The sequence below is a fragment of the Purpureocillium takamizusanense genome, chromosome 2 (genome assembly GCF_022605165.1).
Source record: "Purpureocillium takamizusanense chromosome 2, complete sequence".
NCBI classification, from domain to species: domain Eukaryota; kingdom Fungi; phylum Ascomycota; class Sordariomycetes; order Hypocreales; family Ophiocordycipitaceae; genus Purpureocillium; species Purpureocillium takamizusanense.
Window position 1 is genome coordinate 3,988,292 of NC_063069.1, and position 14,367 is coordinate 4,002,658.

A 14,367-nucleotide genomic window follows, 5' to 3' on the forward strand; every position below is an offset into this window, starting at 1 on the left:
TTGGCATTTGTCCGCAATGAGTATTGTCTTACGCTTTTATATCCATCCGGAAACAAAGACGGCACTTTCCACTGGTGCGCCGAGTTCGCAAAAGGCATACATGACGAATGGGCGATGGACCGGCATCCCTCCATCGCGGAAGGTCAATATCGATGTTGCGAAGAAACGGCAGGAGTAGTTCTGTGGCCCCACACATTCTGACAAAGCGCTCTGTTATGCCGTGGGTTGTTTTCTCCCTTGGGTCACCATCCCGCTGCACCGCGCTGCGCATCGTGCGGGCACACGGACACGCCGCCAATGCAGCTATCCTTGATGGGCTCCAATAGATGGTGATGTCGAGGCGACTATCTGCTGCAGCGCTGCGACCTGGCCAAATCTCTTGCCGGGTGCGGCGATCCCCATTCCCCCACGCTGGCGTGCAAAGGCCGGCGCGCCACCGGGTTTGGCCCTTCAATGCCGCGCCTCGCGCTCTGCCTTACAGCTGCAATCCTTCGTTCAATGTGGAGTATGAACCCATCGAGGATGTGGAGCGCCTTGACCGCTATCGGCCCGGAGGATATCACACGGTTGGGATTGGCGATCTACTCCGAAATCGATATCGAATAATTCACAAGCTCGGCTTCGGCACCTACTCGACAACGTGGCTTGCTCGTGATACGGAGCTAAGTAAACTTGTTGCGGTGAAAGTCGGCATAGCACAATCAAATAACAGAGAAATCGAGGCCCTGTCCGCCCTCGCTGGGGCTTACCGGCACTCGGAAGTTGGCGCTGACGGTGGATCGCTCATCCTCCGCCTTCTGGACAGCTTCGAGGTTGACGGCCCCAATGGCATTCATCCGTGTTTAATCACTGCTCCTGGAAGGACCAGTCTTTCCGGGGCCAAGGACGGATCATATAAGAGGCTTTTTACCCTGGACGTGGCGAGAGCTCTAGCCGCACAAGTTGCCCTCACCATCGCATTCACGCATGGCCATGGGTTTGTTCATGGAGGTGCGTCTCAATATCACTATACGCATGAAGTGGCTCATTTTAAACATTATCCACGCAGATCTACACCTTGGCAACATTCTTTTGCGCCTACCTCGAGAGTTTGACTCGCTTACTGACGATCAACTCAACAGTCGTTACGGCGCACCGGAACTAGAACCTGTCCGCCGTCTTGACGGTGGCGCCCTGCCCCCCGGTGTCCCGTCTTTCGGAGTAAAGTCGGCCTGGTTTGGGAAACCAAGCGAGGAAATTCGCATATCAGAAGCCGAAATATTTTTGGCAGATTTCGGTGAAGCCTTTTTACCATCGCAAGAGTCGAGGCACGAGTCACACACACCATTCACGATCCAACCGCCGGAAGCACGATTTGAACCCGATAAGCCGCTCTCCTTTCCAGCAGACATCTGGACGATGGCTTGCAGCATTTGGGCAATCCTTGGCCAAAGGCCCCTGTTCGAAGACATCCTCGCAACGCCAGACAACACCACTTGTGAGCAAGTGGACGCCCTGGGCAACCTACCACCTGAGTGGTGGAACAAATGGGAAGCGCGTCGCCAATGGTTCAACAACGACGGGAGCCCGTTGAAACAGCGATTGCAAAGAACCTGGGAGGACCGCTTTGAAGATAGCATTCAGGAGTCTCGGCGACGGGAGGGGATGCCAGTCCTTGAGGCGGAGGAGAGCGACGCCATCTTCGTCATGCTTCGGTCCATGCTGTCGTTCAGGCCTGAGACCCGACTTACCGCAGACAAGGTTTTAGAGTCCAAGTGGATGAAGAAATGGGCACTGCCAACTTATGAAAATATGCGGGCTTGTTCCGGGAGGGGCCAGCCTGAAGAAGTCAATATTTGATGGTGAGGTAGGTGTTGTACGTTAAGCATTGGACACATCTGATCACTCCTGGCGAAAGTTCATGTTGGCTTAGACACAAGTCAATCGATATCACGACCTAAAAGCTATGCGACTACGTATCGCCTCCATAATCCGGCTGCACCTCAACTGTCCGTTCTGCTTTGCGATGACATTGTGCGTTCAGGCACTGAGTGACAGCCCAATTCCCTGCTTTACCACGATCAGATCTTGGCCTGCCCCGAGTTACCAGGGCTTTGGCGATGTTCCAGAGCAGAATTCCCCCAAACCAGTCTCATGTCCCAGCTCTGACGCTCATCACCCTCTTGGAAGTGGGCTCCTGTGCGTATACCACCGACATGTGGGAGGAGCCACTCCCCGACACCACCCTCTCCGTTTAGAAGCCATCGACGTGCGACTTCGTTCGCTACAGCGTCGCCATCTCGCTGCGCATCTGCTGCCAATAACATGCCTATGACGATCCAAGCGAGACTGAACATGATGCGCCTGCCGTTGCCGAGTAGGTCGAGGAAGTTCCCTTTGCCGCTCGCCAAAAGGCGACGGAGGGTCTCCCACGAACCGCTCAATGCCTGACGGTGCTCTTTGTTCTCGATGCCGCCAATGACGCGTTCAAACCAGCTACTGAGAACCTCAAGATTATCGTCCTTGACCAAGTTACGTACGACCTCGCTGCTGAGAACATTTGTGGTGCCCTCCCAGATGGTGTTGACGTTGGAGTCGCGAAATGCGCGAGCAAGGTTCTCCGGCTCGTCGGGCTCGTCAATGTACCCTACACCTCCCATGGCCTCCATACACTCCTGGATACCGCTCGATGTGTTCTTTGCGATGACTGCTTTCGACGTTGCCGTCAATGCCCTGAGCACAACGCGAGCTTCGGCACCCTCGTGGGGTATCGGCGCGTAAGACCCCATGGTATCGGAAGGTGGAAATCCATTCTCGGTGAAGCTCATGAGAGAGACGGTAAAGAAGGCAAGATGCAAAGCGCCTCTGTGCTTGAGCTCCAGATCGGCGAGTGTGCGGAGATGAAGTGGCAGCTTCCACAATGGTGTTCCCCAGGTCGTGCGGGCTCGTGCAAAGGCCTTTGCTGTGGATAGACATCGCCTCCACCCGGCGACGCTTCCCATGAAGGAGTGTGCGCGGGTGATGTTGAGGATGTGCGAAATGGTCTTGACACCGCGATCCAGTGGTCCGACCAGATGTGCCCGCACATCTTTGAGCTCGAGTTCCGCCGTTGGAAGCTGTTTAGTTCCAAGCTTACTTTTGAGTCGGTGAATGCGGATCCCATTTGTCACAATCTTTTCGTTGCCGTCAGCGTCGACGACTCTCTTCGTCAATGGCGCAAGGAATGCACTCAGTTTCCCGCTCTTGGTCTTAGCCAACAAGACAGCAACGTCGGCGTCGGTAGCTGAGGAGAAGAACTTGAACCCAGATACGAGGTAGTCGCCTTCGTCCAGGCGTCCATGAGCGCCCTCCCGGTGGGCCAGTGGCGCGTACGCGGCCCAGGTTTCCGTGTTCTGGACATCGCTGCCGCCGGCCCGCTCTGTCATCCACTGTCCCGACGTCCAGTAGTCGGTGCGAGAGATGAGGTGGTCATACACCTCGTGGAAAGGGTGCGACGAGGGAACGGACGGGAGGAACTCGGCGAGCAGCTTCGCTGCGCCGTCGGTCATTGAAAGTGGGCAGCCCGTCAACCCGGATGAGGGACTGAAGAAGTAGTTCCTTGGCTGGCGTGTCAGAGAATGTGTGAAGAGAGAGCAAGACGCGGGCTTACTTTGCGTGTTGGACGATTCTCTTGTACTCCCTGAAGTGAGGCTCGTAGGCTGTTGCCACGATGCTGAGCCCGCCATTTATCAGTTACGCTCCCGCGAGATCCATGGTAAATGAACGGTTGACTTACCCATTCTGTACACCCCAACTGCGAAGGTTCTTCCAGCCATCGCTCGTAATCAATTTATCCACGCCGTACTTTTCTCCCCATACATTATGTGTCTTGACGTATGGTTGGCGAGCTTCCGCGTCGCAGGTCCAACTCTTCACTGGGTCTGACGTCGCCTCTTCTGCAAATTTGGCCAGCTCCGGTCTTACGGCCAAGAGAATGTCCTCTGGCAAGTACCCTGCGTGGCGAGAATTATTCCAGTCAATATGGTATCTCTTGCCAGAGAGGGGAGGATTTTTGGGGGGGACTTGATCATACAGGAAAGCAATCGTAAGAATGCAGCATCCGACGTGAGTGGATGGTCGCGATGTGGCATGGAAAAGATAAAGCCTGTGTCTGCCGTTGCCGGCGTTGGTACTGCTGCGGTTGCATCAGCCATTGTGACTGTATAATAAAGAAGGCTACTAATGATGCCAAGTGTTCGATTGGTATGTCAACTGTGCAGTGTGGCATTCACTTATCACGGGGGCTTCATTAAGAGCCAGAGAACAAACAGTTGATGGCGGCCGGCTTCATATGGGGCCTACGAGAACCGTCATCACAGGCCACGCTTGGGCGGGTCCTAGGGCCCTGTAACGGCACCGGTGGCAGTGCCGTCGGTAAAACGCCCCTGTTGATGCGGGGAAGCCGTTAAGATGCGACTCCGGGGAAGGAGGACATGCCGACGGCCCGCTGATCAGCACTGAGACCGAGGCAACTTGCCGTCAAGCCACCAAGCATCTGTCGGCACTCGGCTGCAGAATACGTGAAAAGGTGATTACTCTAGCAACCAGAGTTTAGTATTGCATTCGCACAAGCGTCTTTTCGCACTTTAGCGCCAGGCGACCGCCGCGAACAACAAAGTTCTTAGCAGCATGACTTTCAACATGGACATGGACCCAAATACGTTCAAGGCGGTGCAGTTTCAGACGTCCACCGATGGCAAGGTCGCGTACATCACCCTGAACCGACCGAGGCACCACAATGCCATCGATCAACACATGCCACTCGAAATCCGTGCTGCTGTTCGGATAGCAAATGCAGACCCACGCATTCACTGCATCGTACTCAAGGGCAGCGGGCGTGGCTTCTGTGGTGGTTATGACCTCAACATCTACGCCGCAAGCGCTCAGCGCGGAGAGACCGAAGGCAGTCAAGACCTTACCCGAGGCTATGAGCCCTTCCAGGATTACCTGCTGATGAAGGAGTGCACCAACTGCTACACCGAACTCTTTCGAAGTCACAAGCCGACTATTGCGCAAGTACATGGAGCAGCCGTCGCTGGTGGAAGCGACATTGCGCTCTGTTGCGATCTCGTCGTCATGGCAGAGGACGCGCGCATTGGATACCCGCCGAGCCGAGTCTGGGGCTGCCCGACAACTGCAATGTGGGCATACAGAGTCGGAGCGGAAAAGGCGAAAAGAATGCTGTTCACGGGTGATCTCATCAATGGCGAGGAGGCGGCAGCCATGGGCCTCGTACTCAAAGCGGTGCCGGCGTCACAGCTGGACGACACGGTCAACCTGCTTGTCGAGAGGATAAAGAGCGTCCCAATCAATCAGCTTTGGATGCAGAAGCAGGTCATAAACAACACCATGGAGGGCTCAATGGAGTCTAGCCAAAGGCTGGCAACGGTCTTTGATGGTATTACGAGGAATTCGCCAGAAGGGGTCGCGTTTCAGCAGCTGGCAAGCCGAGAGGGCTTCAAGACGGCAGTGTCATCAAGGGATGACCCTGGCAGAACGGAACGGTACAGGAAGCTCTGGAAAAGTGTTCTCTAGTCTGGTGTCACTTGTTCTCCAGTTCATCAACCCTTCTTAATGTTCATTTAAATCAAGCTAATAAATCAAGCTACCATCAGTCTCTCTGCCACCAAATCAACAGTGACACATCAGCCGCTAGCAGTCCCAGTCGTACAAGTTGCCCATCGCGAGATTTGGCCCAATCTTATTGTTGTAGCCTAGTCGGATGAGTGTCGTCTCATTGGGATTGTACCGTGGCCATTGATAGCGTTCAAGGCCATGGACGGGATCTTTTGCAAACGCCGCCCATGTCTCTCGCAGGTATTTGCCGAGGGCGATCTCCTCATCTGTGCTTTGTACCCTGTCTTGGAGTGCGGTATTGAACATTGGTCGCACCTCAGCTTCGTGGTACGCGCCGCTCGGTGGGTTCTTTGACAGCTCCATGTTTGGGAAGACGCCGTGATACCGGTATCTCCAGGTAGGATTTCCGTGCTTTAGCGACCGGTCAGCACGCCTGGCTGCTGGGCACTCAAACATCCGCCGGCTATCCTGCTTCCAATAGCCTGGCGGCACTGGTGCATCGGTGAAGAGCTCAAACAGCCCGCCCTCAAAGTCGGTGTTTCCAATCAGCATGGGCAGACGGGCTGGCATGCGCCTGCTCAAATCCTCAAACACAGTCTTATTGTCCATGGTTGGGCAGTACGGCATCGTGACGGGACTGTTGACGGTGGCCACGAGTACTTTGGCGAGGGCATCAGCAGGCTTGCGCAACATGCACTCCTGCACCTGCCGAGCGGGCGTGCTTTGATCCCCGCAGCCAACGGCACGGGAAGCATTGAACCAGAGCTCAGCGGCCTCTGATGTTGTTCGTGTGCCAATACCTTGACTGGTTCCGGATTGTGCAATGACGCCATGCACGATGGGATCGTCTGGCCAAGCGTACGTGTAATCGTCGATTGAGACGCCTCCGGCGGACTGGCCAAACAGCGTGATGCGGGTGGGATCACCCCCAAAGCTTGCGATATTGTCGCGAACCCATTCTACGGCAAGACGCTGGTCTAGGAGGCCCAGATTTTGATCCCCGAGCGGGTTTCCAGGGTACCCGAAGATGCTCAATCGGTAACTGGGATCATGTCATTAATCGCCCCGCCGCGGATGCAGAAGGCCGCGCGAAGTTTACAAGGACTAACTTGATGGTCACTAGGACGACGTCTTCCTGGTCTGCAAAGAACTGACCATTGTAGGAAGGGATTGCCGATGATCCTACAAAAGTCCATCGAGTCAACTTAAAAGCACGTGGAGGTTATAGGTGCAAGACATCGCTGGTGACTGACCAACGACAAAGCTGCCACCGTGAAGCCAGACGAGTACAGCCTTGCGCTTCTCTCCCCTCTGAGGCTTGGTCCATACGTTGAGCGTAAGGCAGTCCTCGCTGCGGCGCAATCCAGGGTTTGTAATCTCCGTGAGAAACTCGATGCCGACATCGGTGATGTTGTATTTCGCAATCAAGCGCTCCGACACGACTGCGTCATTCGAGGTGATGTTTGAGGTCATGCACGAGAAGCCCTACTACCAGAGTCAGCCTCTTTCCCATCGCCAACGGCAATTTTTGACTTGCAAACTTGTCGCCGCGGACTCTGAGCTTTTTGTGGAGTCGTTGAGGAGGTTGGAAGCGAAGGGGTCCAACAGGTGGCTCGGCATATGGGATGCCGAGATACTCCGACACACCTGTCGCGTTGGAAGCAGCATGCCCATATACATGGCCGCTGGTTGTATGGACTGTTTGGCCAACTTTCCATCGCCCATGAAGTCCGGGTGTAGTAGTGGCAGATGCTGCTGCCAGCAACAAGTTAATAATGTTGAGCGGTCTCATCTTCAGGAGGTACCTGCAAGCTGCGGATGAATGGACCTTAGTCGAGTGTATTTGTCGCTTCCAACGGGCACAGCAGCCATGATGCCATGGGGCGACAACCATGCGCCAAAGTACATGATTTTATGTTTGTTCTTATGCCCATAATCATTTTCGGGTCTGGCGCAGGTGACGCTCAACCAGGTCCGGTCGGATTGATGCCCTCCAAGTCTTGCGCAATCTGAACACAAAATTACACTGCCAAACAAGGCAGTCCATCGGACTTGACGTGTATGAATCTGTCTCTTTGGAGGTCGCAGGTCGTTTTTCAGCGCCAGGTTGGAGCGGGCTGACGAAAGCTTACCCTTGGCAGACGCGTGAACTCGCAATGTGCTCGCATTCGATCCGACGAGCTTGGTGGCGTTCGTCACCAGTCACAGTGCTACTCAAACTCTCATTCCTTCCTGGGGTCAGCAAGCTCCAACGCCGAAAAATGCCCGGCAATGCAATTATCTCACTTTTTTTATCTCATATTGACAGAGAGAAATGAACTCGTGTTGACTTGGTTGAGATGTGCACTCATGAAACATCCGTCTGAACATACCAACTTGAGAGATGCGACAACCTACATGTAATGCATATTCGACGGAGGGCATCAGACGGAGTGACCCAAGCAATCGTCCACCAAGTCTTTCCGTGTATTTTTCTGTCGTGCACAACTTCGCGGATGCCCTCTAGTATTCTTGCCGTCCGCGCTCGCCAGGAACTTAAGCTGAGTGTCTGAAAACTGGATTTGGGGGTTTTGACACATGTGTCCTAATAGTCGCCCGTAACGTCGGTGTTCAGCCTCAAGTCTCATTCGGCTCGCACGAGTAAAACACCCCGCCAACGTCAGATGGAGCAGCTTACAGCAACAAAGAATCAGACATCTGGTCTTAATCTTGCCGAAGATCAGGCCAAGGCACCGACTTTGTGATGTAACGAATGTGGCAGCGAGATGTCCCAACATCTTCACCCCCCACCGCTTCGTCGGATGAACGTAACCTGTCGCCACAAGATATTTGATGACGGTTCTGGCCCTATACGTAGTCTTGCGATTAATTTAGATCACACAATCGCACAAGCAGTTAAACGGCAGCCAAGTAGACAGTGATTCAGCTAATTGAGCGAGACGCTCCCCCGTTAGATTGAGTTGACCCCCAAGATCCTCCACCTGACCAGCCACGCTACAGTGACGCTCAGCGGGAGCATATACGTCAAGCACAGGCGAAAAGGGCTCCCTTGAAGTGTTGACTTTTCACATTACCCGGTTTTTCGATTACCACGGCGGTTTCCCTCGCCCGGACAGCAGGCGTGGCACCTCCATTTCGGTACCTCGATCGGAGGCTTGTCCTCCTGTCTAGTGCCCTTTGGGCACCGAACTTCCTTGGTGCCGGCTGGTGCCATAATTAGCGCATCTTCGTACATTCGGCACCGATCAGGCTGAGAAGTGATTATCAACCTTACTGTGCAACATTTTTTGCACTTCTGGAAATGTCGAGTAACCAAGCACATGGTGAAAGTAGTTGCGATTCTTGTTGCAGTTCCGAAGTTTTTCCAAGTTCAGCGATGAGTGTGGCGTATTTGGACATTCCTGGCGTGGGGATATATAGATGGCTGATGCTGTTTTCAAGTCCAAGAGATGCAAGGTCGGACCTGCTTTAACGAGCGATGGTTTGTTATAGCACACGAATACTTGGCACTAAATCACTTCGTTGTCGTACAAAAGAGTACTTTGATTCATATAATTAAAATCTGTCCAAAACAGTTCGCCATGTTGTTCAAACGAGTCAAGCACGGTCCAGCCAGTGTTCAGCCATACTTGCGACGAACATGACAATCATTGGACAAAGCCAGCGCGCCGCATCATCGGAGGCCCTTCGCCTTCCTCCTTTGAGAGCACGGCTTACAATCGTTGAGAATGAGCTCATGCTGTTCTTTCCTTCGCAGTCCCATCTTGCACTCGCCGATGGGAGACGGCACCTTCCTTTGATCACGCACTTCCTTACACTCCACAGGAGGCTCCGTACGGATGTACCTCTTTTCCTGGCACCTAATACACTTTGTGTACAGGTCGTACTGGTAGCACATAACTGCGATTGCTTTTTGAACTTGGCTCAGCTGGGCTGTCGATCGTGGATCGTTGGGTTACGGGTAAGGTGTTGTTCGTTCAAAGCTGCTTGAGAGGACTGGATTGGTTTTCAACGGGGAGAGATTTGGAGCAAGGCCTTAATCTAGAGGGCAATTTATACTCAAGCTTTCATGTCTCTGTGTTGAGGAAACAGTTGCTTGTCATACCCCATGATGGACGGACATTCAAGTTCTGATCAGTGTTGAGAGGCCAATCTGATTCACCAGAGTGCGGCTGGTCGAGTGGTGCCTTGCATTGACCAGACCGCGATGCACCTCGATGCTCTATCTACATAGGATCAAACATCTGACTGCCCACAAACAAGCATCAACACGGCTTCACTCTATGCTGATGCATAATTTCTGCCCAAGGGTCCAGCCCTTGCGACTTTGCTACACAGCGTCACGATAGTCAAGGATGTGGGCATCATGACCAATAACTCCAAGCGAGGATATCCCTCCGTAGTTCATTGCTAGTGCAAGTCCCTGCTGTCCAAGTGGTATCGCTTCAGGCTTACTCCGATCCACACAACAGGTCTACACGCAAGTGTGTGTGGGTTCCAAGTTAGTTCAATTGCCGCCAGGCGCTCCTCCAACAGGGACCACTTCATAACTTAGTTCACATTCCCACGCGATGGACAGCGCATCTGCGTCACTGCAATCACTCACGTCAACCCGTCCATGATACAATGCGCAAGTACATGAGCAAGCGACAACGCCCATGCGATTTTTGCCGTGCCCGTAAGACTGCATGTCGTATCGAGGGCTCGCCGCCATGCCGCACATGCCACTTGCATAACCACGAGTGCACCTTTATCGAGTTGACGCGTCCCCGCAAGAAGCCTTTGCTCGAACAGGGACAGCCGGCATCGGACGGCGTGGATGGAGCGTCCACGGCAGCGATGGTAACCACAACGGCACCGTCTACAGTACCGGTCCTACTACTCCCACGGCCTGACGACGTTGGGTCTTTGCGTCCCACATCGCCGAGAGATGCTTTTATGATGCCGACAGTCCCGCTGGACGTGGTGGCCGCCGAGAGCGACTCGCCGTTCCCCAGCATGAGCCTGCAGTTCCTGCAAGACTTGGGCATGGACTCCAGCGACTACCACTTCATGTTTCGCACGCCGCGCAGCCCGGCATCCAATGTTTCTGTCGTGGGCGATGGCACGTCCCGGATCGCGAACGCAGAGTCGGTACAAGGTCATGCGCCGACGACCGTCTCCCACCCCCTCTTGGATGGGCATACGGACACGAGACCGGAGGCTCTTGGATCAACGGGAGATATGGATCCATATATTCTGCGAAAGTATCGGACTGATGACCACGGGACTTTCAAGTTCAAGCAACTCGCCATTTGCTTGGCGCAGGACGAGCCGTTCCCTGTGCAGTTCCTCCTCTCACAGCCGTTACTCTTTGGCAAGTCTCAGGAGCAGGCTGGCCACGCCACCCCCGGTGAAGCATATTTGAAGACACAATTGGAGCAACTAGTTCCAGCCGAGATGGGAAACCGACTTATCTCACTATGGTTCAAGTTTGCCGCGGCTCAGTACCCTATCTTCTCATCCGCTGCTATACCGAATCCCAACAAAAGCTCAGCTCACCTTCTCGCCGCTGTGTACGGCATTGCCGTCCCCTTCGCGATGCATGACGACAAGCTTTGTATTGATCTCGCATACGAAGCTTTCCCTTACTCCACTTTGGCGCAAGTACTGAACAGGTCGCTGGCAACAGACCTCCATTCGCCGAGCCTCGAAACGGTGCAGACGTTGTTGCTGCTGGTGCTGAGACCATCACCAAGCCCTCTAGTCTCTGATGCGTCGCATCGGTGGAACCTCATGGGAAGTCTCGTTTCTGCCGCTGTCAATGTCGGACTGCACTTGAATCCTGCAACTTGGGCGCTGCCGGGAACATACGTGGCCCTGAGACGACGGCTGTCGTTCCTCATCTACTCGACCGACCGGCTGCTCGCTGCCAGCTTGGGCAAGCCTCCACTAATTGACAGGGACAACTGGCTTGTTACTTCATTATTGCATTCTGATCGACTAGACAGCAATGTGCCTGATGCAGATTGGCAATGCCTGTGCAAATTAGCTGTGGTAGCTGCGCTGGTCGATGAGGCTTTGGCAAAGCTATAGTGAGTGCTCGCCAATTCGCACAAACTGGATGCTCCCGTTGACCAAACTATCGTCTAGTTCCTTACGAATATTGCAATCGGCGTCCCAGAAACCAGAGCTAAGCGACATGGCCATGTCACTGGCACGCAATCTGCATGAGTCCGTCCATCACGACGACCATCCGTATGCAACTAATCAATCACACCAGCGACCAATGCACCTGTCGCTGGCGATTTGCGATCTAGCCTACCATTATACATATCTCCTTCTGCATCGCGCGGCAATGCGGACGTTTCACCATCTCGAGAACCTGGACGGCTCTCCCCATCTTGCTGCACAAGCTCAGATCGTGCGACAAAGCACGAGAGACTGCACCGAGGGCTTTCATGCCTTCATCAAGAACCTGAAAGCAGAGGATGTAAACGGCGTTTGGCCGCCGTGGGCGCAGGCTGCGATCTCATCTCTATGCTTCACGCAGCTAACAATGGTTGCTTCAGCACCCACGCATGACGAGGCTCTCGACTGGATCAAGCGACTGCAGATGACGCGGACAGAGCTGCGACTCAAAGCAAAGTCATTTCCCATCCTCCGTCTCGGCCTACTTCGGATTGACTCGATCTTTTGGCGCGGCGTTGACAACGTCCTTCACCTGCAACCACATGTTTCTCAAGCATTTACTTCGTTTGAAGCCATCACATGATCAAGAACGCCTGATGCAGCGGCTGTAGCCGATATCTTTCCGTTTACAATATTCCGCTCAGGGCCTCTGCGACTTACAGCCTCGGGCGGGCCGATGCACCTCGCAGCTGTCTCAGGACGTCTTCGACAGTCTTGACCGCATCGACTGCCATCCCGTATCCAGCTTGGAACCCCGTGCCACCGGCGCCATAGTTGTGCACAAGCACGCGCTTCTCACCAGCTACTTCGATCCCATCGCGTTCCACCCTTGCTCCTCCCTCTCGCGATGGCCTCATGCCAGCAAACGGGGCAAGAATCTCATATTCGGACTGTCCGAGCTCGGGGCTCAGTTTCGTCGTCCTATCCAAGATGGATTCGGTCTCATATGAGTACGTGGATCCATCACTGGGCGACTTGTAAGCCTCAACACATGCCGGGGGGGTAGGAAGTGCGCTTGCTCACCTGACGCCTTTTTGCATGAAGCCCCCCAAGACGACATTCCCATTGGACTCCGGCCGCGGAATCACGTATGTCTCGTAACCCTTGCCATGCCGCATGATGTTTGTCTGCACATGGGGCGCGCGGGTCAAGAGCACTTGACCCCTTGTCGGGAAACACTTGGCATCCTCAACGCCCGCTAATGTCCGAGCCGCATTGCCCGTGCAATTGAACACGACCGTGGTGGCGGGATTGGAAAACGCAGCCTGGATACTGGGGAGCTTTTGACGAACGAATTGAACACCATAATGATCCGTGAGCAGTCTCTGGAGGAATCGCATGTGGAGAGGGGCATTTATGGTGAGCGTGGTGAAGCCAATGGCGAATTTAACGCCGACGGGAAGCTCCTCGGCCGGCAGGACACGGAACTGGCATCAATTAGAACATGGCTTCCATTCTACCTCATCTAAGTCCGGTAAGGGGGATCGTACATCTTCAAGATACTCTGACATCTCCTTGATCTTCTGGTGCGGAACGTCTTCGTCCCAAAGCTCAATGGATTCGGTACGGCGAACAAATGTCTCCTCGGGTCTTTCGGACGCCAGCTTGGAGAGGTGCGAGTAGCCGAGTTTGTCCCATCGAAGGGCATTCGCATCGCTGCCAGAGATTGCGGAGAAATTACATCCAGCCCTGAACATATTTAGCCCCCGTTTCTCACCGGTGGTTGGGTTTCGAGAATAGGATGGCACTCACCATGGCGACGTGTAGTCGACTGCCGTGTCACCAGGGAGGTGCTCGGCCACTACTGTTAGGTTCTTCCCATAACCCCTCTCGGCGAGGACGAGTGCGACATCGAGGCCGATGATGCCGGCTCTATAGATAAAGTCAATGGCTGCGTATTCATGGGAGTTGTGTGGAGGCAACAATACCCAACAACTACGATGCTTTCTTTCGGGGCCATTTCGCACCACGAAGAAATAAGACCACCTTCTCACTTCGTTACTTGGCGCTCAGTGTTCAACTAGCTTAGTGATGCGATAAGGGCCACGATGAATAAATAATGTCGTTGTCACTCGTCCTTAATCGCCGCACGTCAACGGGCGTGTTGCTGCATCGTATGACTGGACACTCATCGAAGGAGTCGCTCAGCACGATGACTGGCAGCAAGCCATCCACTCCACTCCAGTATCCGCGCCAACGCGCCGCTATCGAGCCGAAAGACGCTCCGGTGCCGGCCGGTCGGCGTCCGCTGCCATTGGCGGCGTTGGTTTTCCGCGGCCCCATGCGCTCCGCCGGAACCGAATTGTGCCATCGGTAAGCGTCGGCCACCGTGACAGTGGGCTTGCAATAAGCCATGCTGGGTAACTGCTCGATACGGTAAGGGAATTGGGTCGGGCTCTTTCCACGCCATCCTTCACGCATTCTACAACTAGTTGATAGCAGGTGGGTGCTCGGGTGCAGTATTGGTGCTGAGTGGCGGGATATAACGACTGGATAGGTACCGTGAAACCATTGATGTGGAAGTTACGGTAATTCTGAGGACAATGATTTGATCCATTAAATGATTGGACCAGGGAAATCATTGAAATATTGAAATCGTTG

The 14,367-nt window shown here is 54.1% G+C and overlaps 6 protein-coding genes across 6 annotated transcripts; 3 read left to right on the forward strand and 3 right to left on the reverse strand.

Moving 5' to 3' along the window:
* Positions 1-1,020: 1,020 nt before the first annotated feature.
* On the forward strand, positions 1,021-1,925 carry JDV02_003008 (uncharacterized protein; the record flags this gene model as incomplete). The annotated part of the gene is made up of 1 exon (XM_047984091.1): positions 1,021-1,925. A coding segment is annotated over one exon (819 nt), but the record flags the coding sequence as incomplete, so codon positions are not given.
* A 135-nt stretch (positions 1,926-2,060) lies between these two features.
* Positions 2,061-4,172, reverse strand: JDV02_003009 (uncharacterized protein; the record flags this gene model as incomplete). Its single annotated transcript, XM_047984092.1, has 4 exons — positions 2,061-3,576; positions 3,629-3,691; positions 3,755-3,971; positions 4,052-4,172. The coding sequence occupies 4 exons, from the start codon at positions 4,170-4,172 to the stop codon at positions 2,061-2,063; spliced, it is 1,917 nt and encodes a 638-aa protein (XP_047840064.1).
* Positions 4,173-4,659: 487 nt separating this feature from the next.
* Positions 4,660-5,598, forward strand: JDV02_003010 (uncharacterized protein; the record flags this gene model as incomplete). Its single annotated transcript, XM_047984093.1, has 1 exon — positions 4,660-5,598. The coding sequence occupies one exon, from the start codon at positions 4,660-4,662 to the stop codon at positions 5,551-5,553; it is 894 nt and encodes a 297-aa protein (XP_047840065.1). The 3' UTR covers positions 5,554-5,598.
* A 72-nt stretch (positions 5,599-5,670) lies between these two features.
* JDV02_003011 (uncharacterized protein) lies at positions 5,671-7,068 on the reverse strand (the record flags this gene model as incomplete). The annotated part of the gene is made up of 3 exons (XM_047984094.1): positions 5,671-6,637; positions 6,705-6,777; positions 6,849-7,068. The coding sequence occupies 3 exons, from the start codon at positions 7,066-7,068 to the stop codon at positions 5,671-5,673; spliced, it is 1,260 nt and encodes a 419-aa protein (XP_047840066.1).
* A 3,465-nt stretch (positions 7,069-10,533) lies between these two features.
* JDV02_003012 (uncharacterized protein) lies at positions 10,534-12,437 on the forward strand (the record flags this gene model as incomplete). Its single annotated transcript, XM_047984095.1, has 2 exons — positions 10,534-11,669; positions 11,728-12,437. The coding sequence occupies 2 exons, from the start codon at positions 10,534-10,536 to the stop codon at positions 12,347-12,349; spliced, it is 1,758 nt and encodes a 585-aa protein (XP_047840067.1). The 3' UTR covers positions 12,350-12,437.
* Positions 12,247-13,906, reverse strand: IFG3_1 (D-aspartate oxidase). The gene is made up of 5 exons (XM_047984096.1): positions 13,695-13,906; positions 13,519-13,638; positions 13,257-13,455; positions 12,790-13,193; positions 12,247-12,732 (listed from the first exon to the last, which is right to left on the reverse strand). Exons 1-5 carry the CDS (start codon positions 13,724-13,726, stop codon positions 12,423-12,425), a joined length of 1,065 nt encoding a protein of 354 aa, XP_047840068.1. The 5' UTR covers positions 13,727-13,906; the 3' UTR covers positions 12,247-12,422.
* Between the last annotated feature and the right edge of the window lie 461 nt (positions 13,907-14,367).